We start from the raw sequence: 27,796 nt of genomic DNA on the forward strand, positions 1-27,796 counted from the left end.
AAGAACCACAGGGCAGATTTTCCCATTAATTGCAGCCATGTAGCCTCTTGGCCTATCATCTGGCACTGGGCTACTCAAATTTGGGGTATGGTAAAGTCATCCAAGGAGATTTACCAAAACCTTCTCATTGCTCAGGACCCAGCGACAAGAGCAAAAACAAGAACCACAACAGACACAGACATGGCAAATATGTTGGTGTTCCTGCATCCCCTGTTTGCCACTCTCCTGGGGAATGGAAATTACATGGAGGCACTTCTCTCTGAGCATAGTGTTTTGGTAGTGATGCCCCCAAAGATGCCCATGTCCTAAGCACACTAAAGCCCATGAATAAGTCACCTAAGGTGGCAAAAGGAACTTTGCAGATGTGGTGGCTAGGATTTTGAGCTGAGAAGATCCTGAGTGGATTGTCTGCATGTCCCTGAGATGATCACATATCCCTAAAGAAGTAGGATTACAATGTCAGGGTGAGAGAGGCAGAGGTGTGGATGGAGGCTCAGAAGCAGAGATTTGAATGTGTGAATTTGAATGTGTACAAGCTTTGAAGATGGAGGCAGATCACTAGTGAAGATACGATGACCCCCAGAAGCTGGGAAAGGCTCTATACTGACGCCTTGGCCCAGTGATACCAGAACCACCAGATAATACAACTGTACTGTTTAAAATTCTAAGTATTTGGTCATCTGATCAAGCAGCATTAGGAAACTGACACAGACTTTCTCAGCTGGCGGTCTCTAACTGGTGGCCTGTAACGTTCCCTGCACTATTAACGCTTGTGTGGGTTAATAAAGGTGAAAGGTTTAGACCTTTGCTTATTAGATTAGTTGGAGGGGTTGGGAGCATGCTCTGTTCAATTTCATGCAGTCCTCTTCACTCTCTTGCTGACTCATTAAGTCTCTAATTCACTCGTTTACTTACAAATTAATTCACTCTATGTTCTCTCAGCTCATTCACTCGTACACACGCATCTCAGTAAATAGCTATGAGGTACTGGAGTGGTGTGGCTGTACTAGATGACTATTGAGAACTAAATCCATCTTAGCAGGGGAGGCGGTGCAGAGAAAGGCATCTGGAATTTCCTGGAAGCAGGCTGGTGGGGAGGGAGGGCACATAAGCAGCTAGATCTAGACTCCTGGGAACTGACCTCATGCCGGGAACTGCTACCTGATGGGACAGGACCATGATTTTGAGCTCAGAACATTCTTGGTGGATTGTCTGGGTGGCTCAGATAGGATCACATCTATCATTATCATCTATCCTTGGGTTGGTGGGCAGGAAATAGGAAACGAGGCACAGAATGGGGTCATCAAGATGGTGGGGGAGCCAGACTGGCCCCAGAGATCTAGAACAATGCTAACCCTGAGGGTGGCCACCATAGGGAGCTGTGTCTTTCCTTCACAGGCCTGACACAACAGAAGGAAAAAATATCCCCCAAGCATTCCAGCCCCCACAGCTGGGGTCAGCCGCAGAAATTCTACTTCCTTCTTAGCATTTTTCTGCTTTGGGGGAACCCTGTCCCAGGGCTATGCCTTTGGCCCCAGGAGTGAGCACATCCCCCAGCTGAACTAATCAGAGGCCTTCTATGAGCTTTGTAATGAGCCAATAGGAGTGATGTTCATCACTGCTGGGGGATGGTGAGAGAGTGAATCAGAGAGCTGGGGGCAGCCGGGGTGGGGGAAGGGGGCACAATTCCTGCCTTGAGCTGTCCTTTGTAATAGGATGAATTGGGCAGAGAGCACTAGGTGAGATGGGCGTGAAAGAGTGGGTAGGTGGCAGGTGAATGCCTGGCAACCATCCACCACAGGCTCTTTCTATGGTCTTTCTATGGGTCTGTCCAATAGCCACCAGTAACTTCCCTATTCCAGCTTATTTCTGACATGTAGAACCACAGGTATAAATTCTCAGGCCCATCTAATGGGGATGAGTGCCCTGAAATATAGGAACTTGTTTCCCCAATAGCCATTCCTTTACCTAAGAAGTTTTGTATTGACATAGCATTGCACATGACCAGGATGCAAGGTTCCAGGAAGCCTCACTGAAAATCGCTGTGGGGCTGTACGGCATTCACTCGTCCACTGAACACCCAGGACCACCACACTCCACAGAGTCCCCTTTGTTGCCATTGATCAATCCCTTCACTTTCCATCTCTTTCCGCTCGCTCTTTCTCTCCTCACTTCTTCTATTGGCCCATCCCACTGGGATCTGTACCCCCAATTTGCTGTCCAGAGGGTATTTGTATCACACTAATAATAATGGTTTGAGCACTTGTTTGGAGCTGGGCCCTGTGCTGAGAGTTTATCTACCCCTTCACTTCACTTAGACCCCTTAATAATTCCATGAGGGGGAAAACTGAAGCCCAAAGCAGGTCTATCCCTGTCCAGAGGAAGACTTTTTACTGAATGTGAACTTGAAACTCAAACTCAGACCAGCTCTTTCTGGAACCTTTTCTTGAGTCTCCTTTGCTGAACGGAGACATGAGCAAACACTCTTGATGCTATGTCTGAAAGACTTAGCCTCGTTTTGTGAGCCTGACAGCATCACCTCTTACGCACCTAAGAGCAACTACACAAGAGAGAAGCCCGGCTTGTGGGTACAGGGCATCCACCTCACTGACCAGAGTGCTCCTGAGACATTTTAGCCCATCTCTTCTCCAGTCAGTGGGAGGGCTCCCTCAGCCAGTTCATAGCTGCTGGACTCTCAGACAGGGCAAGCTTGCTTCCTCTTGTGGGGAGAGAGGAAGTAAAACAATGCTCAAGCATTTCCCCTGAGAAAGGAGGACCCAGATGCACCCCTGGAGGACTCTGTGAGTCACAATGCCACCTGTCCTGGGGTGTGGTAGAGCCTCCCTCCAAGTCAGGGCTCTGGGTGGGAACAAGTGGAGGTCAGGGTTCTCAGTGGACAGAGAAGGTGGCTGCTAAGTGTGCCAGCTTGGCTGGGGGCTATGGAGTGCCCTGTCTTTTCACCCTACACTGTTCTGCCATCAGAGTGACTACAAGTGTCCTTACTGCCCCGGGGAAACCAATGCCAGTCAGGTTGGCGTCTGCTAATCCCTGTGCTGTGGAGATTGGTTCTAAGTATCGATCAGATCCCATCCCACCCTTCTCAGATCTGAGTATGAGAGAAATGCCATTCCCTTATGGGGGCTGAGAGATGGTACAGCTGGCAGGGTCCTTGCCTGGCAGGGACTGACCCTGGTTCTATCCCTGGAACTCTGTATAACATCCTGAGCACCATCAGGAATGCTCCCTGAGCCCAGAATGAGGAGTAGCCCTAGGCACCATCAGGAATGCCACCCACAAAAGCAAGGCACACAGAAACACTCCCTTCTTAAAGGTGCTGCCGTGTCTCCCGAGGGTCCTGGACATGTGACCTACCAACATGGCTGGTCACAGGCATGTTTGCAGAGAGGAGGACAGGGAGAAACGGAGAAGTTTGGGTACGTGCAGTCACTTATTCAGCTAGCAACAGAGGAGCTGTGGTGCGAAGTTGAGGTTGCAGATTACCCCAGCCCTTAACTCGACCTTCTTCAACCTGTTGCCTCAGTGCAGGGCAACAAGAACAGTGAGGAGCCACAGCTCTGCCTAAGCAAAGCAGGGGCCAAGCAACGTCAATGGGCTCAGCCTGTACCTGTCTCCTGGGCCAGGCTTGAGGGGGCTCCGCTTGGGACACTGACACTGGAGGAGGCGGGGGAGGGGGCAGAATCTGCGTTTCAGTCCTGAGCAGCACCTGCGCCCAGCCTGTAAGGGAGCCCAAGGGAAGAGCAACTGAGTGGAAGCGACGAGCCTGGGACACGGGTTTCCTAGCATCCTCCTGGAAAGCCAGGTTGGCCTGGGGCATCTCTTCCTTCTTCCCACCAGCTGATTGGCTGAGTTTGGGACACGTGGTCCAATTAGCTGTAGCTGGAAGCTGCTATCACAAGGCTCTCCCTGCTGTGTGCAGAGGGCAGGGGACTGACTTTCTAGGGCTGGCGGTGCTAAGAAAAAAAGAGTAGGATTGCTTGATTTAGGCCCAAGTTCCCCTGAAAGGTTGTGTAGGGATTCAGCATGTGCCCCTGGCCCAGGGCTTGGTATCCAGCTCCATTTCCATCTCGCAGCCCACCTGCATTTTGTCCGTTTCCACATCATGGTGCAACCTCTTCAGAGACTGGAACTGCCATGTTAGTGTCGCTCCTGAGTGAGCAGCTGAGCTAGGAAGAGAAGGTGCTGATCTCAGACCCTCTCCAAGTACCCCCCACCCCAACCCCCAATGCCAGCCTGATGTGGGTGAGAAAGCACACACAGACACACACAGACGCACAGACACACACACAGACACACACAGACGCATATACACAGACACACATATACAGACACACACATAGACGACACAAACAGACAGACAGACAGACAGACACACACACACACACACACACACACACACACACACACACACACACTAGCCCTGGCCCTGGCCCTCAGCACTCGAGATGCAGCCTGTTTTCGCTCCATGGAGCAGCGCTTTTCTTAAATGTATCTGGAGAAGCATTTACCTGATGTGGTTTGTGGGTTTCCTGAAGCACGGAAGAGCCCTGGCAAATTGTTGAGTTTATTGAGCCGCTTCAGGGAAAAAAGCTCACGTGGCTTACCAGCCTCCACTGTGCTTCTCTCCCTTGGCATCCAGGCCTTTGTCCAAGCACCTTGATTTGTACCCCATTCTGTTTTTAAGACTCTCTGGCCTCCCTAGAACACAGGTGCGCTTCATTCCTATGACCTCCATCTCCTGGCTCCCCCGAGGTCACTGTGTCCTTCACGCTCACCAGCTACACTGAGTCTTAGCTCAGGGTGTCTGCCCAGAGCGTGTCATCATCCCAAATGACACTGTGTGCACAGGTGACCAGAGACTCCCAGCTCCAGGCACCACTCCTGTCACTGTGACCTTGGCTCTCACCGCCCTTCCGGTTTGGGTCTTATTACAAAGAACCCCAACACCCTGCCTTCTTTCTAGTCCTCTCATTCCGTCATTCTTAGAGCACCTGTTTTTCTGCCTCAAAAAATTAAGGTTCCCAACTGTGGCCCCAAGAGAGTAAACATTTAAATAGGTTTGAGTCACACCTAGAAATTAGGGTTTGATCACTCTGGGATGGGGCTTAGGCATCACTGGATTCTATTTCATTTATTTTGAGGGTCCAGGACTCCAGCTTCTGGCCCCCAGGAAGTCCAGGATCCCCACCAGAAATCCTCAGTCAGTTGGGCCAGTACGTCAGTGAGGGCCCAAGGATGTGGTGCTTTGAGGACCTTGCAGTGCCAGGGGGGTCCTGGGGACCTCCAGGGTCATATCTGGCAGTGTTCGAGAGAACATTTGTTGCTGGGAATTGAACCTGGCAGGTGAATGCTGGGCATGCGCCCTCCCTGCTGTACCATCGCCCACCGCGCTTCTCTCCCACCCATTCTGTCTTCTTAGCGCTGCTCAGGAAGAACGCCCAACCCCCACTCAGGCTGTATGTCCCTGTGGACAGAGACTCCCGAGGACACAGCCAGGGAAGGGACGGTGCAGTCAGGGCTCGGGGCCAAGGGGCAGGGCAGCCTGTTTCACAGGAGACCCAGAGGAAGCCTAGCAGGCCCTTCCTGCTGTCTCCAGGTCCCCTGCTGGTCCCTGCTGTGCTCCTCTCTCAGCCAGGCTTGATCTATTGTCTTTATCTTTGTTTTGCTTTTGCTTTGTTTGGGGGCCCACATCCAGTGATGCCCATGGCTTATTCTTTGTGCCCCCAGGAGTCACTCTGGCAGTGATTAAAGGGACCATGTGAGACACCAGGGATTGAACCCAGGTTGGCTGCGTGCAAGGCCAGCACCCTACCCACTGTCCTATCTCTTAGGTTCCCAGTCGGTCCTCCTCAGCGAATTGTTTCCTAAGCCCTTTCTGTCTGTCCGGCTCTGCTGGGTACCAAAGAGAGCACGGTGAAAATAGGGATAGTCCCTGGTTTCAGAGAGCTCCTAGTTTGGTGGGTGAGGTAGACCACCCTCACACAGCCTTTGGTGAGACCAGCACTGTGGTAGAGAAAGGGCAGCTGTCAAGGGGTCCACTGCCAAGTCAGGCAGGCTCCAGGGTGAAGGACTGGTGGAGGAGAGACTGGCCAGAGGGGTGCTGCATCTTTGCAACAGCCAAACAGATCTGCATTGACCATTTCTGAGGAATTTTGCAGTTGGGAGCTGAGCCAAGCCCAGTGTGAGCCCTAAAGACCCAAGATTGTATAATCAGCTGATTTGCATTGTCCTGACATAGAGGGGACAGGTCTGGGAAAGGTCCCTGAGGGCTACCGAGAGCAATAGCCAGTGTGCGTATGTCTCCCCATTTCACCCTTCACACACAGGTAGGAGCTGGCACTCTCATGGCCTTGTCCCCATTTCCTTACCCTCTATGCCCACTGTCCCCGGGCCACCTCCTCAGCGCCTGTTCAGACTGTTCCCACCAGCTGAGTCTTGCACTTTCCAAGACTCCACTGGGATCGTCGCCGGCTCTCTCGGTGCCAGTCATAGTTGTTATTGTAATTATGTGATTTAAATTAAACATCACATAAACTGGTGAAATATGGGTGTGAGAGGAAATATAGTTGCATCTCTGCAAACGAAATTGAATGCTTTGGAATGACTCCACGAAGGAGCGTCTCGGAACAGAATTGCTTCCTAAATATTAGGGCTAAGGCTAAGGGAGAGTTTGCTTCCCTCAAAGTCAGTTCCTGGGGGGCTTCCCTGTTCCCCACTGCCCCTGTGGCTCTCCCCGCATGATGCCCGGTGCGTGGCAGGTGCTCAGTCAGTACGAGCTGGGTCGGAATCAGTGAAGGAGGTGTTCTGGGTGTCGTTAGTGTAACGCTGACAATGTGGAGGGCACTCTGCTTGTCAGAAGGAAGCGTGGACCTGCGTTAAATGGATTGGCAAATAGATGCATTGTTAAGTCTTTGACTTTGTAATGAAAGGTTTAAGCTATGTGTGCATTCTCTTAAGACAGGGACTGTGTTTTTTTTAGCAATATCATCTGCACTTCTATGCAAAGTGTCAGTAAACTCTCTCTGTAAAGGACCAGATAAATATTTTTGGCTTTTCTGGTTATAGTTTCTGTCATGACTACTCAACTCTGCCCGTATGGGATGAAAGCAGACAGTACACAAATGGCCGAGCCCCGCCACGCTTCTCTAAGACTTTATTTATAAAATCAGGCAAGTAGCCAGCGTGGGCCAACCCCTGAACCTCTGCTCCCTGGTAGTAATTTGTCCTGTGTGCCAGGCACTGCATTTGTGTTTCTTGAGACAGAGATAAAGAAGGTTCTGGCTGTTCTCAGTGCACTTTCTTCCTAGGAGGTGAGCAACTCAAGCCTGAGTAATAGGACAGTGGATAAGGCACTTGCCTTGTATGTGGCTGACTCGGGTTTGATCCCTGGTGCCACATATGGTACCCAAGCATGGCCAGCAGTCACTCGAGCACAGAGCTAGGAATACCCCTGAGTACCATAGAATGCATCCCAATCCTCCCCTGCAAAGGTGATTACAGTTCGGGGTAGCACTGTAGCATTGTCATACTGTTGTTCATCGGTTTGCTCGAGCAGGCACCAGTAACATCTCCATTGTGAGGCTTGTTGTTACTGTTTTTGGCACATCAAATACGCCACAGGTAGCTTGCCAGGCTCTGCCGTACGGGCAGGATACTCTTGGTAGCTTGTCGGGCTCTCCGAGAGGGATGAGGAATCAAACCCGGGTCGGTCACGTGCAAAGCAAATGCCCTACTCGCTGTGCTATCACTCCAATGATATCCACAGTTCGGGGTAGCCTGCAGAAGGGAAAAGATATATCTGTGGTATTGACAGGACAAGAGAAGAAACTTACCTTTCCGTGGGGGCACAGAGAGGTGGAGGACAGGAGGCGTGGCTGGGCTTAAGGGGACCATGATATTTCCCTAGTGGTCAGGGAGAACCACAAGAAAGAGCATTCCAGGATATGGTGGTCCCTGGAGAGGAAATTCTTGCTCCTGGAGTCAGGGAGCCTTTGGGATGACAGCAAGGCAGTTCCAACCAGCTGTCCTGGAGCACAGAGGTGGGGTGGAGTCTGCGGGCTGATCAGAACGGGGTGTCTTGGGTCCAGGTGGGGAACGTCAGGGTCAAAAACTGGGAGAGACATGATTACAGTTGGCCGTATGGGAAGAGAGAGAGAGGGGGCGGGGTGGTGCCTCTAAGGAGGGTGTGGACTGCAGAGACAGAAGCAGAAATTGGGGCTGCAGCCATGGGGGTTGGTTCAGATCTACCCCAAGCTCATTCAGGAGCTACTGGGAAGTTGAGTCTTTGCAGGGAGCTCAGGTCCCACACTGCTCCCTCCAGCTTGATGAAGTGGGCACTGCTGGGAAGGAGGGGATGGGAGGTGAGGGGGTCCCTTCATGGATTAGACTAGGCTGGGGCGGGGGAAGTTCTCCAGGGACCCTTGTCTAGAACAACCTGGCATTCACCCCAGGCAGGCACCCACAGGCTAGAAAACGTGTAATGGGATGGGCTCATCTGGGGAAAGGTAGAATCTTAGCAAGAGTCCTAGACCTCTGGCTAGAGGAAAACTGATATGGAAATTGTTTGTGAGGAGACCAGGCTTTCAGAGCCGAGTCAGTAAAAGACTTGCTTCAGGGGGCCGTGGGAGGTGGCTGGGACCTTGCTGCCCTTGGCCCACCCCCAGAGATGTTTGCAGAAGGGCTCCCTGCTTGCACTAAGGCAGCCTCTCTGTTCCCCAGAAATGAGAGCTCAGAGGTGTAAAGAGAAGAGCACTTGGCAGGGGAAAAAAAGGGAACAAGTGTCTCCTGTCACCTCCTCCCAGGCTGGCCTTGGGGCTCGCTCTGGGGTACAGGACTGGTTCAGCCTTCATCAAACAGTTTCGTTTAATTAAGAGCAAGCCCGCAGGAGGAGCTTGGGGCAGAGAGCCCGGTGTGTTAGAGGAGGGATGGAGACTGCATAAGGAGGGGCCCACGGGGGCTGCATCCTGCCTATCACAGCCTTGAGAAGGGACCCCCTCCATATCCAGTGGCAGTGACACCCACTGGCAAGCACAGTGCCTGGTACCCATAGGTGCTTGAAGAGTAATGGTTGAACGGATACTTCCTCTGATGTCCGTTTTCAGGACTGCTGAGATTGAACCCGAGATCCCTTATCGCTCCTCCCCCTCAGTTTAGGTAGACAGCTGCGCCTCACAGAGATGGTTGTCAGCTTCGGCACATCAGCACCCGGACTTAAGAAGAAACGGGTTCCAGAGAGTCTGCCCCACGTTTTCCTCTTACCGCGGGAAGCGTTTAGAGCTTTACGCAGAGGAACTCGAAGTCACTTTCCCCACACACAACTATCTGCATTAAAGGGAGTGATTTTTCTATTCTCCTCAAGCCAGATTCCATTAATGAAGCCCCATTTAACGGAAGCCAATTTACCAAAAAGAAAAAAAAAATGGAGTGTAATTGCTTAAGCACATTTTATGTTGTAGTGCAATAGCAATGTCCTGGGCGAATGTGGAATTCCCCAGGCCCCCCAGAGTGAAGTTAATGTGGACAGAAAGGTTTGAAGGGGAGAATCTCTCTTTGTTTCTCTTCTTTAATTATGATTCTGAGAGGGCGCAAAATTAAAGAGGATCCTGACTGGGGGGCTGGGTGGGGGAGTGGGGGAAGAACAGACTCAGAACGGAATGCAGCCTGAACCACTCCACTGCGGGTGTCTGTGTGATGCAGGGCAGAGCACAGAGGGCTCGGGTGGATGTCTAGCATAGAATTCCACCTCTGCCGCTTAAGAGCTGTGTGACCCTGAACAAGTTGCTTTACTTCTCTGGCACTTGGATGGTAGGGTGGGAGAGGGTCTAAAGAATGGCAAGTGCAAAGATGGAGTAACACAATCAAGGCAGAAATTGTGTTCTAGTACAGTAAGCACTTCTGTTTGACTGGGAATGGTGAGGGTGGTGGTGGTGTGTGTGTCTGTCTGTCTGTGTCTGTGTCTGTGTGTCTGTGTCTGTGCAGGCGCGTGTGCACACACAAATACACAGGTGCTCAGAGAAGATGGGTGGAGAGTCAGACCAGGAAAGCATCTCAGCGAAGGACTTGGAGGGAGTTTGAGGGATGGTGAAGGTGAAGGGATCACCTGAGGCAGGGGCAGGCCTGACTAGGTTTGAACAGTAAGGGAGGGGAGGCCTGGTGGCTGGACCCTAAAGAACACAGAAGTGACAATAGGAAGAGGCAGGGGAGGTAACAATGCACCATTTTCTTTGGGAAGGAGAAGGCACTTGTGGCAGTGCTTAGGGCCTACTCCCAGTTCTGTGCTTCTGGCAGGCTCAGGGCATCATAGAGCTCCTGCCAGGGATCGACCCCCGGTTGGCCAAGTGCAAGGCAAGCGCCCTACCCACAAGTACTATCTCTCCAATGCGCCCCCTGCCCAAACCACCACCACCACTTTATAAAGTCTGAGGAGAACAGGAGAAGGGTTAGAGATTCATTTGCTTTTAATTAACTCAATTAAAGTACCATTTACCTAAGATGAAGGTCTCCGTTTTAAAGTTACACTTTTCTTTGGCGTTTGGACAAAAGTGCCCACCCTGTATAACAGCTTCTCATGAATCCATGGAACATTTCCATCACCCAGCAGGGCCCCTTCCCAGCCAGCCCTGACCCCCAGCTCTGACAACCACGAATCCGCTCTGTTTTGTGAGAAATTTGTATTTCCAGAATCTCACATACATGAGCTCATCTGTAGACTATTCTCATACACATGCACGCATGTGCACACCCACCCACATGCAAGCACACGCACACACACACACACACACACACAGTGCGTTCAGTCACCCATGCTGCTGCACGCGCCTCTTGTTGTTTTTCTAGTGGGGGGGTTTCAGTGAGGTATGACCCCCTCAGCATGGACCGAGTATGAGAGGGTGCCTTCAGTAACAGAGCCCCCAGTTCCCTAGAAAGTCCCAGGATACCCTCAGATGCACATGTGTGTGTTCAAGGAGAGAGGAGCAGGATCAGGACTGGGAGTTTAACTTTGGAAATTAGCAACTAATAGGATTCCTGGAATGCGGAAGATTGTGGGAGAAATGGGGAGTTGTAGATGTTCCTTGGGGTTTTCCAGACTGACAATGGGGGGTTCAGGCAGACCCTCGAGCTGGGGCTTCTCTTCTGACTTCTGGTTACAATCTTGGTAATTAACCTTATCCTGGACTCGGGACCCCAGAACCCCGTCTCTCATTCCATTTTGTAATAAACAGCCTTGATTCTGAATTATTCAGATAAATTCTCCCTATTTCTACTTTCCTTATGTAAATAGCCTCCAAGTTTTGTCATTGAGATAGAATTGAATCTGACCTGGGGGTGAGGGGAATCCACGATATTGTTTGCGACTCCTTAGAAAACTTAAATGAGTCTGCCTGTAATAAACTATTTTAAATGGGATCTGGTGAAGTACAGTAATTGGTTTCTATAATAGCTCTTACCATAGCAATATGGGTTATATTCCTGGAGTTGGGTGTGTGTCAGCATTTTCAATATAGTGAAAACTGTTTTGCAGGTTGTGGAGCTCCCGGGTTAGTGCCTTTGTTTAATACATATTTATGAAGACCCTCTCTATTGGCCCACTTCTGTTTATCCCTCCAAGATTCTTCTCCCTTCCCCTGGTACCTTGGAGAAGGGCTGCATTGCTTTACATTCTTGCTATCTAGCTTCCACTGGTTAGATCAACAGAAACATCAGTGGGGAACTGAAGGAGGGTAGAGAGAAGTGTGCATCTCAGTCAGGATTTTTGCCAGCTGACTGGTCTATACAGAAGCTTCTTTCAAACTGCTGAAAATCTCTTTCAGAATAACTTTTTTCTCTCCAGGTCTGTGAGTGGTCTTGAGCCCCCATTCCCAACCTCCCCCCATTACCAACACCGGAATACTGCTTCATCTTGGCCGTTTTCCCTTTATCAAGTGTTCGTTGAACTCACAGAAATATTCATCATGGACAGAGCACCTGATTTTGGCTAGATCTTTGATGCCCTGAGCTTTACTAGCAATTGAGTTTTGTACAATGGAATACTATGCAGCTGTTAGGAGAGATGAAGTCATGAAATTTGTTTATAAATGGATAGACATGGAGAGTATCATGCTAAGTGAAATGAGTCAGAAAGAGAGGGACAGACATAGAAGGGCTGCACTCATTTGCGGCATATAGAATAACATCACATGAGGCTGACACCCAAGGACAGTAGATACAAGGGCCAAGAGGATTGCCCCATAGCTGGAAGCCTGCTTCATGAGCGGAGGGGAGAAGGCAGATGGAATAGAGAAGGGATCACTAAGAAAATGATGGCTGGAGGAACCAGTTGGGATGGGAGATGCGTGCCGAAAGTAGATAATAGACCAAACATGATGACCTCTCAGTGTCTGTGCTGCAAGCCCATAATGCCCAAAAGTAGAGAGTAAGGGGAATATTGTCTGCCGTGGAGGCAGGGGGAGGGTGGGAAAGAGGGGGTATATCCGGGATATCGGTGGTGGGGAATGTGCACTGGTGGAGGTATGGGTGTTTGATCATTGTGTAACTGTAACCCAAACATGAAAGCTTGTAACTATCTCACAGTGATTCCATAAAATTAAAAAAAAAAAACCACCACAATTAAGTGTTGTCTAAGCTTCTGGGGAGGATGGAGCAGCAGCTGCCACTTACCAAGGGTCTGTTGCTTGCGAGGGACTGTGCTAAGGCCTTCCTGGGAACCATCTCACCGAACCCTCCCAGTCTGTTGGGGAGATGTTCTCAGTGCCCATGTGATGGACAAAGTGGCAGCCCCGCCCATGCCCCTCCACCCCAGAGTCCATGCTGTCGCTCTCGAGAGTGTCCTCATCCAGGCCTGAGCTGCCCAGAAACAGCTGCAGCTGGAAGCAAACAAAGTGACTTCCCAGAAGAGGCCCATTTCTGCCAGGAACGGGGCAAGGTTCTTTGGCCAAAAGGTCTCCCGTAGGTTCCTTCTATCACAGTTGGACTCTTCTCCCAGAGGCTCAGAAATGGGTTTTCATGCCGAGCAGCAATACTCGGGTGTTGAGTCCAAATCAGCGCAGCTTCAAAGGCAAAGGGAGTTGGGGAGGCTGTCCTGGGACATGCTCTTGGAGGGCTTTGCAAAGAGATGTCCCTTCAGGAGGCATGAACTGAACCACCTCTCAGGTGATCTGCGAGAGAAGGTTCCAGAAGACTTTCCTGTAGCTGGAAAGGCAGAGGGTGTCTGAGGGAAGAGTGAGCAGTGACGCTGAGTCTTTGCAGGGAGCAGGGCCAGGTAAGGGCGTTGTGAGGGAGAGGGATATCTATGGGGACAAGGGATTGGGCGCATGTCTGCAGGGGGCACTGGGTGTACATCTGATGGAGGGGCGGGTGCACATCTGGGGGGACTACGTGCTCATTGGGGTGGACTGGGTGCTCATCTGTTGGGAGAACAGGGGATATATCTGCTAGGGAAAACTGGAGCTGTGTTGAGGGGACTGGAGCTGTGTTGGGGGGCACTGGAGCTGTGTTGGGGGGGCTGGAGCTGTGTTGAGGGGACTGGAGCTGTGTTGGGGGGACTGGAGCTGTGTTGGGGGCTGGAGCTGTGTTGGGGGCTGGAGCTGTGTTGGGGGGCTGGAGCTGTGTTGGAGGGGTGCTCTGCTGGGGAATTAAACCTCTACCTGAATGTTGGGCCTCTCCTGGGAGAACAGACTCTAGGCCTGAAAGTCTATCTCATCTCTCAGCACCCAAGTAAATGACATGAGGATTCTCTTGCACCAGACACCCCAGGGCTAATGGAGAGCAGTGAAGGGGGGCTTTTGAGGGGGCTGCCCGTGTCCCTGACGCCCTCTGCCTCTGTCCCCACAGGTTCACTGGAGCCAGCCTCCCGGCTCCCGTCATCAGTAGCAAGAACTGGCTGCGGCTGCACTTCACGTCGGACGGCAACCACCGGCAGCGCGGCTTCAGTGCCCAGTACCAAGGTAGGCGCAGAGGAACGCCCGGGTGCTGCCTGGGGCGCTCAGCCCTCCCCAGGGGGAGCCCCGGGATCTGGGGGTGCCCTGGCCTCTCAGAGCCTCTGAGTATGCCCCCTCCAGGCCCAGCTGGTCTGACAGGACCCCCTGAGAAAAGCTCCGTGCTAGATGTTTGACGTACGTGTCATTCGGTCCTCATTAGCCATCACCCCCATTTTAAGGAGCAGGAGCGGAGGCTCCCCCTAGCCAACCCAGCTCCTCTGAACTCTTGCCTTTTGAGTCCAGAGTTCCCCCTCTTTCGCCCCTGGCCTGCTAAGACAGGGGTGAGGCAACCCGGCTCCACCCTCTCCTGCTGTGTGTTCATTTGAGGTAACACAAACATGTTCCACATATGGGCAAAATAGCAGGAGGAAACAGGAGCACAGAGGGCTGGCTGTCTCCTGAGAGGAGATGAGAGTGGGTGGGGGGGAGCAGGTGTGCTCTGCTCTAGGGGTAACTTCCCAAACCCCTGTAAAAATGAGGGGTTGGGACAGTGGATGAGGTGTTTGCCTTGCACTCTGGCAACCGGGTTCAATCCCTGACACCCTGTATGGTTACCCTGAGCCCCACTAGGAGTGATCCCTGATGCTGATGCTGATCCCTGCGGGGCCAGGAGTGAGTCCAGAGCACTGCCAGGTGTGGCCCCCAAACAAGAGAGAGAGAGAGAGAGAGAGAGAGAGAGAGAGAAGGTTAACCCTACAGAGATGCACACTACAGGGCTGGGGTGTGGGGAGAGACCCCATGGTCCCAGAGATGTATGGAAGGAGATAACTCATTTGGCTACGAAGCTTTTTTTTCCAACCCGGAGTGTAATTCCAAGTTCATCGCATTGATGGTGATAAACACCCAGGACTGGCCTTATAACTTGCTCATTAAGACTTAACTATTCCCAATTACAGATGGATATTGGTTCTAATTGATCCACCAGTGAACTTGGACTGCACGCCTATTAAGCAGAGCCACGGTGGGCGACCCTGGGGAATAAGGGAGACGTGGGCCCCTGCTGTCGGCTGTGAGGGGAGGGAGGGTCCTCAGTGGCATGGACCAGGAAGGGCAGGTGGCCAAAGGAAGAGGAGCTAATTCCTGGGGCTGCTGAGGAAAGAGCTGGACTCGCACGGAGGGGCACTGGGCAGCTGGCTCTGTACCCTGACCTCCAGGTGCCTGTCGGCTAATCTGGCCTCACATTCTCCGAAGGGCCTCCCGTTTCCTGAACCCAGAGCAGACACATTTGGAGGAGTAAGAAGTAACAGAGTATCCTTCCTGCCCACAGCGCTTCCCCAGCTCCCTTCACGTTGCCTGGAGGCTTCCTGCCAGTGAGGCACCTCCGTGGGGCTCGTGGCTGGCCTGTCCTTTCCCGTTTGCTTTCCCTTTCCCAAGTGGCAGAGCCAAGAGGGACGCTTTCAGGGCAGCTGATTAAACAGACGCTGGGCTTCCTAACAAGTGTGGGGTCTGAATGGCCCGTTCCTCACCATCAGAGGTCAAGGTTGGATGTCAGCCCACACAGTGCCCCTGGCTTCATCTATGACTGCCCCATTGCTGGGGCAAATGTATTTCTATTTCCTTTTTTTATTGTATTTTTTTAATCATGACAGTGTTCAAACCAGGACTTCTTACTTGCAAGGTATAATGAATATAATGTGTAATCTTCTGCTAAGTTTCAGTCCTGGCTCTTTTTATTTTATTTTGTTTTATTTAATGGAGCTTGAGGCCATTCCTATGATCCTCAGCCCAGGGCTACTGTCTTTCCTGCTGGTTCAATGCTCAGCCATTGATGCGTGATTGCTGCTCGGACTGAGGGGTGCTTGGGACCACCAGGGCCCCAGTCAGTGGTGCTCAGAAGGGACCAGGTCAGAAAGGAAATTCAGCATGCGTGCCAACTGAATTTGGGCTCTTTCAGGCCCAAACAAATGTGCTTTTAAGTTTTGGTTTTAGGCTGAGGAAGCTAATGCTTAAAATGTTGTCTAACAATAGTAAGAGTGAAGGGGGGGGAGAGATACAGAGACAGAGACAGAGATAAAGAGAGACAGAGAGAGGTGAAGCTCAAATTTATTCACAGGTCTGTGTGAGCTTTTCTGAAAAATCCCAGAGCCTTCTCATGCCAGCCATTGGGTTAACTTTCCTATTTAACTGATAGCTTTTAAACTTTGTTTTATTAATCTCATTCCACCTTAAAAAAATACATTCTCCATACAACCCCGTACACACATATATCAGTAGAACTACAAGGAAAATGTCACCAAGTGGTATTTACCCTTTGCTAAGTGTGATGCACCCTGCAAATTTCTCTTCCAGTTTTTAATGTTAGGTGCCACCTCTAAATTAATTTCATAAGTCTGTAGCAGGGAACTACTTACAATCTGAAAAGTCATTTTCGTTAGCAGCATCTCAAAAGCAGGCCCTATGGTATCCTTCTTTCTCTCCCCCTCGGCATGGTCCAGCCAAGGATCTGCGTGTTCCTGTGTACCTGTGCCTGAGGAGGGTTTTACGAGACTCTGCTCCTTAACTCAACCCTAACAGCACCTGTGTGAATAGGCCCTTCTCCTAGCCCTGTGTTACAGATGAGGGAGGGTGTGTGTAACTGGCTCAAGATCTTGTAGCTGGTGTGCTGGAGCGCGAGGATGTGAATCTGGTGCTTGCCTCCACTGTGGCTGTAGAAACGATGGAGCTAATGAATCTCCTCAGGCCTTTTTCCCCTAATGGTTTCCAGACAGTGGATGAACAGTGCAAGGGTGTAGAACAATTGTGGGGTGATAAAGTCAGCCACTCGCCGAAGCAGACTTGTCAGCCTCAGCACAAGTGAGAGTGTGGCTACCGAGGGGACCTTCCTATGCAGCAAAGGGGGAGAGAGAGGGGGAAGGGGCTTTCAGCCTGCTGGGTCCTACCCACTAAAGGCCAGATGCCAAAGTGCCCCAATTAGTAATGGCACCAAAACGTTTCCAGGCCTTTCCAAATGTCCCCTGCACGGAAAGCCACTCTGCTTGTGAACTAAGCAAGGGCAACGTTGGAACCACTTCTAAACCGAAGCTTATTTAGAGCTGCGGCCTGCTGGTAGAGTCCTGAAGAGTGGCTGAGGCAGACTTCTATCCCAGCTGTAGCAGGAGACAGAGCCTGGGGCAGAGTTAACTAAAGAGGGCTTTTAGAGAGGGGACACTGAGAGAGGCGAGCGGAAATAACGGAATGCACAGGGACGATATCCTAGGGATTAAACGGCAGAGGCCCCTGCTAGAGAAAAGGAGTCGAGGGAGAGCAGAGCCACAGAAGGAAGACAGGTCACCTAGAAGACTGAGTGCAGGAGAGGCCTGGGCACCAGCATCCAGCTCAAGAGGAGGGGGCCTGGGAATCAGCAACCAGACAGGAGGCAGAAATGGGGGAAGGAGGCCCTGCTTGGCCCACTCTGGGCCTTGGGGGCTTGCCCCTACTCTCCAGCATCCTATGAAGCCGTCTCCTCCTCCAGTGTAGGGAGCCATTTTACCTTACTGATCTTATCCTGTCACTATTTGTTTAATCACTAGCTAACCCCATGTCACACCTAGCAAAGGTTGCCACTCCTAATCTTACTGATCTTATCCTATCAGCATTTGTTTATTACTAGCTAAATCCTGTGCCACACCCTGCATTTCTATTGGGGGTCCTGGCACCACCTCCTCCCAACAGGGAGGTATAAATACTGTAACTGCCATAGAATAAATGCCTTTTCTCCCTCCTCCGGGCTCTGCGTCTGTTCTTTCGGCTGCGCCCTACGAAGGGTTCTCCCTGCTGAACAGAACGAGACCTCCACATCGACTTCTACACTTCAGGACTCTTAGAGGGCAGCAGTGTTTGAAGACTGGACCCAGGAATCCCCTCCCCACCATCTGATTCCCCCACGGCATTAGATACTCGCGTGATGCATGACACTCGGAGCCCATCATTGCCAGTGCATAGATGGGGAAGCAAAGCACACCGTAAATAAATGACCCTCCATGGAGCATACCCCGTTCTTGCCTCAGTCCCACAGAATTCGGGAGTGTTTGTGGCAGACACTGCTGTGAGGAACCCCGCTGGGGATCAGGGGACCCGAGTGCTAAGCAGGTCCTGCCTTGGGAGGGCTGTGCTGGGCGCGGTTGCTCTGTTGGCTGGCACTAGTTTGAAATGAGTCATCAGCATTCTGATGGATGGCAGCATGGGAAGATGGACACAGTCAGTCTCTGCTCCCAAGGAGGGAAGGTCAGGGGCAGTGGTGGGTATAAATCTCAAGTTCTGGACAGCATGATAACATGATAATTGAGGCCCAATGAGGGGTTCTAAGACTGGAGACAAAAGAGAAATTAGTTTTGCAGGAAGAACTTGAGGAATCCAAAAAAGGCAAAAGCAATGACTTAACATGTGGCTCTCATGAGGTCAGACATGGTCAGAAAAAGCCTGTGAGGGAGAACAAAGGCGAGAAAGCATGTGTGTTAAGTCTATGTACCAGATACATCCTCCCGTGTATCCAGCCCCGACACAGGCAAGCCATACCCACAGCCCCGTCCGGCGCTCCATCTGCTCGCAAATGGCCCTTGCGCCTTTACATTTGAAAACAGTTCCAGAAAAAAAATAAATTAGCCAAAAAGGAATATTTCATGCTTACAGGAAATACACCTTTCAGTGTCCCGAAGTTAGCACGGCAGCACACACTCACTGATGCGCTTTCCATGGCTGCTTCGGCACGAGCCGAGCAGCTTGCAGGAGAGACAGATGGCCCACAGCCTGACATGTTTACCCGCAGGCCTTTTACAGAGAACATTTGCCAACCTAGAGTGAAGTCTATGGGCTGGAGCAAAGGTGAGCGTGCGGGTGGTGGGTCCTGAGGCTGCGAGGGGAGGGCGGGGCCACTTTGGGGCAGGCAGGCTGCCCTGATGCCGGCACCGGAGGGGGTAAGAGGTGATGGGTTTGAAACAAGAGGGCTAATGTGAGCACAGTTTGATTTCAGGAAGATCGTTGCTCTAGACTGAAAATGGGGGGGCGGGTCACACCGCAAGGAATCCTACGGGGTTGGCTGAGGCCCAGGTCCAGGCAGGAGCCCTGGAGATGGAGGGGGACTATGTCCAGCGGGCAGCTTTCCATGGAAACATCGTGCCACGTGACTCATTGAACTCAGGAACGATGAGAGAGGAAGGGATGGGGCTGGGAGAGGATAAAGGTGCCAGAGGTAAATCTTTAGTTTACAGCTTCAGAAGAGGGAAAAAAAAAAATCTAAGGATGGTCTTGGGGAGACACAGTCAGAGGAGGAATTTCTCTTGTGAATGCCTGATTTGATAGACCCTGAGGACGAGGAGGAGGAGGAGTTGGATGTTCCAGGAGTGTGTGGCTCTGGGGAGCAGGGTCTAGGCTGGAATTCAAATGTGAAAGGCTCCTGCCAAAGCAGAAACGAGCCATGAGCCACCCCCGCCCCAACGCCTCCTTAGCACAGGCCTCTCCCTTTGTGCTTACCGTGGGTTCTTTGGAGATGTGGGGTTTGTTCGTTGGTTGTGCAGAGAAGGCCTAGACGCTAGGATTCCAGGTTTCCCCGACTGTTCCCCCTCTTTGATCCGTCTGGGGGCTTGAGCACTTACCTGAGAAGCACCAACGCCTAAAGCATTTGGCAAGTGCAGCACCACCATTCCCAAAGTTGCTCTTGTTCCAGAAGACCCAGAGCTGATGTGGGGGGCCCTCAGCCTCTAAGGGGAAACTGCTGCCCTCCTGTTCAGAGCATCCACTGCTCCTGGGTTCTGCCAACCAACGCCCCTGGATCCATAGTTGGATGTCCTTCGTAAACACAGCCAGCGGCTAGAATCACAGTCCGAGAGGGTCTTCCCCTGGAGGATAGCGCCATTCCCTGTCTCCATCCTTGTCCAGAGAGGGGGAATCATGAGGACCCCACAGGGCCCTGGAAATTAAAGGAGACACTGGTGAAGTCAGCACCAGTGGCAGGTGTTCAAGCCTCAGATCCCACCCATCTGCACCCCCTTCCTCCTGTCTGGGGAAACTCTTGCTGCTGGCTCCTCCTCAGACATGCACCTTGGTCAGCCCCTCTGCCCTGAGGATTGTCATTGCATGCCAGTCCTAGCCTGGCCCTGCTCACTCTTCAGTACCTCTGGCTAATGCAACCCCAATGACCAGGAGATGGGCCATCTGCCATGGAAGCTGTCTATTCCTCTGTCTTCCTGAAATCTTGTGCAGAGTCTCAAGAATAAACTTTGCCACTTGAAAAGCATTTGCATCTCCCCAAGCTACTGGGGCTTTTTATAGGAACAAGCTGAGTCTTCTGTTTGCCACAGCAGTGCGTGGGGTTCTTGCTGGTGACTGAGCTGTCTCTCCCACCCCAGTGAAAGTGCCTTGGGGAAGCCCCTGTCCTGCACTCTGACTGTTTTGCCTTGTTCCCATGGCTCCACTGAGCTGCTCCACACTTGCCAGCCTTATTTCCAGGCTCTGGGCTTCTGTGGGCCTCTGTGCAAATCTCGAAGAGGTTGTTCCTGGGCTCCAGAGCCCAGGGAAAGGTACCCACAAAGCTGGGCTCCGGAGTTCAATCTGGAGGTGAACTGAAAAAGAAGGGTGGACAAACACCCCCCTTCCCATGGGTCATCTCACTCACCTCACCCAGTAGCAAGTGTACCCCAATCCTTTTGTCCAGGAGTGAATTCAAAGCATATCTTCTCCCAGCAATTTTTCATGGTCCCCTAAGTCCTCCAACTGGTGCAGGAAACCTTCTCAGTGACTCTGTGCCACTCACAGGCTGCAGACAAAGGTGCCATGGGGCCAAGGAAGATCTGGCATTACCATGGACTGAGGGTTTGGGCAGAGATTTGAGTGGAGGCCTGAGGGACAAAAGACTCTCCCTGAGATGGAGCAGCCGCTCCAGAGAGGAGATAACATGAGCCCAGACCAGCAAGACTTAGCTGAGCAGAGACAAGGAGAAAGGGTGCTCCAGAGAGAAAAGCCTGGCCCAGGCAACTGGAGCCTACAGCCAAAGGCCATAGCCATTCCCTTAAGTATCTCTGTTCTGGTCATTTCTCTCTAGGGTGCTTCTCTGCAGTTGGAAGTAAAGACTGCAGTCCTCTAATCATGTTCTCTAAAACACCATTCTAGAAATTACACCATCCCACCCCAAACTCCCGGCTTCCTCGCACTGACCACACTGGGTTTTACTGTGGTTCATCAAGAAGCCACACAAACAAACACAGCCAATCAAAACTTCTTACCACATGTTGAGGGGTGGGGGAGCATGATTCCATTTTCCTCCATTTCTGAAATTCTCCCCCAGTGCAGTCCCTAACTAGATTCTAAGGAACTCCAGGTAAATGTCTTCACTCCCTGTAATACTTCCATGCTACATTTTCAGCAGTGGCGATGCCAGAAACTAGAGTGTCCTTTTAATGATTCCTATGACTATTTTTGTTCTTCCTTAGCTGGGACATGAATCCAAACTAAAAGACATGTGTCTGGAACTGTGTTTATTGTCCCACGTCCCTTAGCTCAAGCCATCTTCAGCCAGCACAGAAACTTCCCATGTTTCACCACATCTTCACTGAGTTTTCTTTTTTCTAGTCAACTTGTGGTCACATTGAACTGCTTAATGATTTCTTAAATATGTTTCTCAATTTAGAGCCCGTCACCTTTCAGCTGCCAGAATGTGGCATCACCTTTGATCACAGTAAGGTCTCTGACATTTCCCTAATTATAAAGCTGAATGGCTTAAAGACTTGGTGCCTGGCTCGTTCACAGAGATGACATGCTCAGTTTTATTCTTTCTCTGACACCGAAACCAGGAGCTTAGACTGCTGTACCCTCAAGCCAACTGTCGCCCTCTTCCAGATGATCGTCTATAAGATCAGACCTATGCTGGGAATGGCAGTTTCAGAAATGGGCCCAATGGGCCGGACCCAGGGAATCATACATTTCCAGGAATTCCCACTCCTGAATTCCAGTGGGATTCAAGCTAGGAGATCTGTCATCTTAGTTCAACCCAGCCTTCAGCTGGTTGAACGCACCACTGGGGGTTCTTCTGATCTAGCCAGTGGGGACACCCTCCCAGACTGGGCAGAGACTTCAGAAGGGCTCTGTCTCCATGGGACAAAAACGACGGCAAATCAGACAATTTCTTCAGGGGTTGTCCTGGGATTAAGCTACTTTTAAATCCAGCAGTTATAGTCCCCTGTGCCTCACCCCACTGCTTCTGACTCCCAGAGGATCAGCTCCTCTCTAGCCTTCGGGAGCCTCCACGGTCACTGAACCTGCTAGGAAAACAGCAGTGTTGCCACCCAGACCCCCACTCTATGTGCGAACAACAGCCTCGTCCAGTTCAGTGCCTCAACTTTCTAGCTGTCCTTCAAGGGAATCAACCTGACAAAAGACATGACAGTTTCTGTGACTTGAGGCCCCCAGCTCTGTGCAGGAATTTGGTGCTTTCCTTAGACACTATAACACGAGCCTTGGCATCTGCTAGACTCTACATGGTGAAGCATTAGGTCTTATGCATCTGTGCAGAATAGAGCCACGCTTGGCAATAAGCTGGAGTAAGGGCAGGAGTCAGGGTTCTGGCCACTGACCTTGAGGGAAAACGGACTGTGAAGTATCACAGTACTTTGTGGGGTGGTGCCCAGGCAGCGAGGCGAGACTCGGTTGATGAGAGAGAAGGGTAGGGTAAGAAGGATGCACGCCTGGCAAGCTTGCAAGGGGAAAGAGAGGAAGAGCAGATTTCAATTTTTTAAAGGCTTACCCTTCACTACAGTCACTGGAGAGTGTGAATCAGTGGACAAAATCCAAGCGAAAACAGGACCAGCATAGGCAGGAGAGGAGGTCAGAAGGCTGGAGAAAGGTACATGCCGGAGAAAGTTCTATAGGCTGAACCCCCTGGATGTGGAGGGAGAAGGAAGAACGGCCTAATGATGGAACTGGTCAGGGTTAGTGGGGCTCATCCTTTTGAGGGGAAATCTGAACTTCTTGGGATGTTAAGAAGCAGCAGGCCCTGTCCACTTCTGGATTCCCAGAGCCGTGAATCTGGTTAGGCCAGATGGGTTAGGCCTCTCTTTCCTCCCCTCCCCTCACAGGTCCTTATCTCCTGCTAGCTCAGCCCAGTAACTCATGCGGCAGACTAGAGAGGCATTTGTGTTGCAGATTCTTCTACCTAAATGCATACCATGTGTTCCTCTAACCTTTACAACAGCAGGGAAATGTCTTGTAATTAACCAGAATATAAAGGATGAATGGAACAGCCTGGCAGTCTCCTATAGTCATTACTACTCCAAGGAGATGCATGAATCTAGAAAGATTTCCATCAACCAGTTAAAGCCAGAGTTCCTCTTTTGGGAGACCTGACAGTTCACGGACGGCACAAACGCATGTATGAGTGTGAATTATGTTTTGTCCAAGGATATTGGTGTCCAGATGAATACTTGAGCACATGCATTTTTGTGGTGTGCTTCGGGCAGAAATGTGCATATGTGCAGCAAGGGGCATGCATTGGAGCAGGACTGGAGCAGCACGTCCCCGGGTTTGCATGTGAGGATGGTCAGAACCGTGGAGCCAGCCCCAGGCTCTGTTTTGACTCCTCTGCATGCATGATTTGGAAATCCTCTCTTAGGGGACCATGACTTTAGCACAGGATGGGTGCAGTATGCTGGAGTGGAGGAGGAGAGGCGATGTGAGTGAAAGAATGCACACACACACACACACACACACGCACACACACACGCACACACACACACACACACACACACACACACCATGGACTAATCTGTGCTGGAAATTCTCTAGGTCCTTGCAATCTGTCCTCCCTTCCCATTGGTATGTCAGTTATGTACTATGAAGCTCTAAGGAGAGACATGTTGTCCTTGTTCTCTGACCCCTCGTACCCAGGTCTGTCCTGGTCTGTTGAGCCAGTTCTTCAGTGACCTCCTTCTGTATCTGATTCCCCAGGGTGCTCCTTTTCTTAGCACCACTGAGCACCCACACTGTGATGAGCATTGTTAACTCTGTGTCATTTGGGGGTCTCCTCCCTGGGATCACTCAAAATCTGAGGTCCCAACCCCAGGAGCTGTTTTTTTTTTCAATGCTCCTATCTCTATAGAACTTGCCGAGAGCTTCCTTCTATGCCCACGGATACTTTCTCGAGCTGCTCAGCTCCAGTGGTGTAGGTCAGCTGCCAGCTGCACCTCCCCAGAGCCTGGGTTCATGCCCACTGGCCTGGATGAGCTCCTTCTGTAGCATGAAGAGCCCCTGCCCTTTGCAGGTGGATGTGGAGGGACCCATACAGCTTGTCAGCATCTGCTCAGAGAAGTAAAGGCTTACACAGCTCTTGTGTAAATGAAGGGAAGCCCTCTAGATTTTCTACCTTTATTTTTTGCTTTTTGGGTAACACCCAGAGATGCTCAGGGGTTACTCCTGGATTTGCACCCAGGAATTCCTCCTGGCAGCGCTTGGGGGACCATATGGGGTGCTGGGAATTGAACCCGGGTCTGTTGTATACACGGCAAACGCCCTACCTGCTATACTATCACTTCAGCCCCCCTCTAGTTTTTCAAGTTCCTTCTTGCTCACCTAGGATGAGAAGCAGACAGGAAATAGGAAGGACACTTAGTTCCTGATGCAGAGATGAGGTCAGGCAACTCAAAGTGGCCCAGTGAATCTTGACATGTCAAGATGGGGAGGATTGGCAGAGAGGATAGACATAGGGGTCCTAAGGATTCCTTCTGGGTCCTCAAGAGGCAGTGGAGACCTCTTCCCAGTACAGCCTCTACAGCCTTCGAAAAGAGGAAGAGAGTTTCTACTTAGCCAGCCCTGTATTCATGACATCCCCTAAAGCAGCTCTAAGGAACAATAAACAGCATTGTCACCCCCACTCCCCACCCAGGGATGGTGTCCGTGGTGCCCAAGCCTCCTTCCTCCCCTTCCTTCCTCTTCTGGATTCTGGCACCTGAAACCCGAAACCAGGAGCTAAGAAGGCTCCCAATGTCCCCACTCCTCCTTAGACTGGCACTCTGAGCCATCCCATTGCACTGATCTTGAACAGGATGCCCTGGGTCATAGCACCCCCCTCCCATGCTTGGACATGGAGTAGGGAGGGTGTGGCTGGCATGGTTCTGTATGCTGACAACTCTGTTTCTGTTCTCTTGGCATGGTTGAGTGGAAGTCTCTCCCCTCCCTGCCCCCATTGCTGCACCGTATTCGTGAGGCTTGAATAATGCATGTTTCTCTACTAATACCCTCTGTTTGATAATGTGTCCACGTTGGTGTTCATTGGAAATTTTCCCGCTGGATACACATGGAGAGTAATGCACATTTATAAAGGGTCTGGATGCACGTTGAGAGTGGAAGCAGGGACTGTGGCATGACTGAATTGTCTCAGACATTCAGCTTAGACAGCAGTTTGTCATGGGACAGACCCCAGGGAGCTCTTGCTGTAGCAAACAAGGATGTGAAGGCTTGGGAGAAAACAGTCCACATGTGTTCCCAGTCACCGTGGGTGGAGTGTGCGCTCACTGGCAAGTGTGTACCTGAGTCATCGGGGCCCCAGCTGGGGAAGGAACGATGGGTCCTGTGGGGTTACATTGGGGACAGTCACAAGAGGCTTAGCCAAGAGCATAGCTGCCTTCTGGCTGTGTGGCCTTCAGTGAGTCACTTAAACAACTACCATTCCTGGTTTCCTATCCAGAAGGCATAACCACAACCAGTCAAGGGGGGTGGAAATGATAAGGAGTGAGATGATAAGGAATGTTGGGGGGGGGGTTCCCATAACAGGTGCTGCTCCCACTGGGAATGCAGAGAATGAACAAAACAGAAAAAGCTCTGCCTTCACAGAGCTCAGAGGCAATGCTAGGTTGATCAGATTCACAGGGTCAGTGTCACTGGATGCTAGAAAGTAGAGAAATAAAGTAGAGAAAGTGGAGCATGAGCAAAATAAAATAGATGCGTTATAGAGGCATAAAGTTCAGGATAGACTCCATGAAGAGGCAGTGATTGCATAAGGTAAAAAGGGAGCAAGTCCAGAACATGGATTTGAGGGAAGAATGTTCTAGAAAACTGGTAGACTGAAGAGGACACATTGAGGCACATTATAGGAAGGCCCACATGACTGGAGAAAATGATTGGGGTCCAAGTTCGGGTCACGGGAGGGCAGGTTGGTGGGAGGGGGCGCCGTTTGCATAGAGGGGTGTTGGGTAGAGTGCACTGTAGTCTGATGCGTTTTAATTCCTCTGGATGCTGTGATGAGAACAGAACTGGGGAGCAAGCAGAGAAGAACCCAGGACAACTGGGGGGACGCTGAGTGATTTGGACCAGAGCAGGAAAGGCAGAGATTTGCATTTGGGATAGATTGGGGAGGATTTAGAGGCAGGGGGAGGGGCCAAGGATGCAATTTAAGTAAAGAGCTTGTTAGGGACATAGCCCTCAGCCCGACACCTAAGAAGTGCCTGGTGACTGCCACTGCCCCCACAGCTGGTATCCATTCGAACGGGGCAGAGACACCTGGCTGGCATCTGGGGGTGGACACATACATCAAATCAGGCAGCCAGGTCCATAATACAGGCCCTGGAGGCCAGCAAAATGCCTTGGGAAACAGGGTGGGCATCATACACAGTGAAGGTAGGTGGATTCAGGCAAAGGGCTTTGGCTGTTGTGAGTTTGGGTCTGGCTCCCTTTGCGTGCTGTTTGCTGAAGTCCCAGCATGCTGTGGACTGGACTTATTGCTAGGATGAAGTGGTTCAGTCATAAGGCTGCCTACCACTTGACCCAGGGCCTTACCCCGCAGGGTCCTGCTGCCCTCCATTTCTGCCTTTTCACCGGGCTAATGGAATCTTTTCCATAAGTCTCTCCTCTCCTGTGGGTGACACAGATGGAAGGGGTGCCAGCCTACCCTGGTGGGCAGTGTTTAAGTCTTTGTGAAGGTCAAGGCCTACCGATTCCAGGGGCTGGAGTGATAGTACAGCGGGTAGGGCATGTGTCTTGCCCACGGCCAACCTGGGTTCGATTTCCAGCATCCCATATGATCCGCTGAGCACCACCAGGAGTAATTTCTGAGTGCAGAGCCAGGAGTAACCCCTGTGCAATGCCTAAAAGCAAAAAAAAAAAAGAAAGAAAAGAAAAGAAAAGAAAAGGCCTACAGATTCCACCAGCCGAAGGCTATTGTGTGTTCAACATCACATAAGTCACCTCTTAAATAGGAGGGAAGAACCTTGTTTAGGTTTGAATACAGGCCAGGTGGCAGTCAGGGTCATAATGCAGCCAAGCGTGCCTGCTCAGGGCGGCCTAGGAAACTGGGCAGGGCCTATCCTGCCAGGGCATCGTGGCACCAGGAGATAGGCTTGCCTGCCTCCCCTGTGAGCCAACCCTGACAGCAGCGCTTCCTCAGCTCTGGAACCCTGCTGCCCTGAGCATCCCCTCGGTCTGCCCTTGTCCAGGTCTGCCCCACCATGGTCTGTCCCACTCGTCAATATCTTGGCAGCGGAACTTCAGGCCCCGTCACAGTTCACTGACACTGGCTTTCCCTCTTCCTCCTCTCTAGTCAAGAAGCAAATTGAGCTGAAGTCCCGAGGTGTGAAGCTGATGCCCAGCAAGGACAACAACCAGAAGACGTCTGTATGTAAGTGTCCGCCGGCCGCCCGCTTGCGAGGCCTCACTCGAGGCCAGACCGTCCAGGGCTGTGTCCGTGGGGAAGCCATGTGATGCTGAAATGTTTCCCTTTGGTGGTCCTGCAGCCCCCACCTAGGGCTCTGCAAGGATACACTGACCAAGTGGCCACTGAGCAGCCCCAGCCCCAGGGCCTGCCTTTCCTCCTCTCCTCTTCATCCTTCTCCTTTCTCCTCCTCCTC

The 27,796-nt window shown here is 51.5% G+C and overlaps 1 protein-coding gene across 1 annotated transcript in view; it reads left to right on the plus strand.

Moving 5' to 3' along the window:
- The window catches only part of CSMD2 (CUB and Sushi multiple domains 2), a 608,999-nt gene that overhangs the window by 280,294 nt on the left and 300,909 nt on the right, over window positions 1-27,796 (plus strand). Inside the window, exons 6-7 of the mRNA XM_055138092.1 lie at window positions 13,849-13,961; window positions 27,490-27,567. Of these exons, the coding sequence (XP_054994067.1) occupies window positions 13,849-13,961; window positions 27,490-27,567 (191 nt within the window). The remainder of the gene's footprint in view (window positions 1-13,848; window positions 13,962-27,489; window positions 27,568-27,796) is intronic.

Source organism: Sorex araneus, chromosome 5 (assembly GCF_027595985.1).
Source record: "Sorex araneus isolate mSorAra2 chromosome 5, mSorAra2.pri, whole genome shotgun sequence".
Classification (NCBI taxonomy): Eukaryota; Metazoa; Chordata; class Mammalia; order Eulipotyphla; family Soricidae; genus Sorex; species Sorex araneus.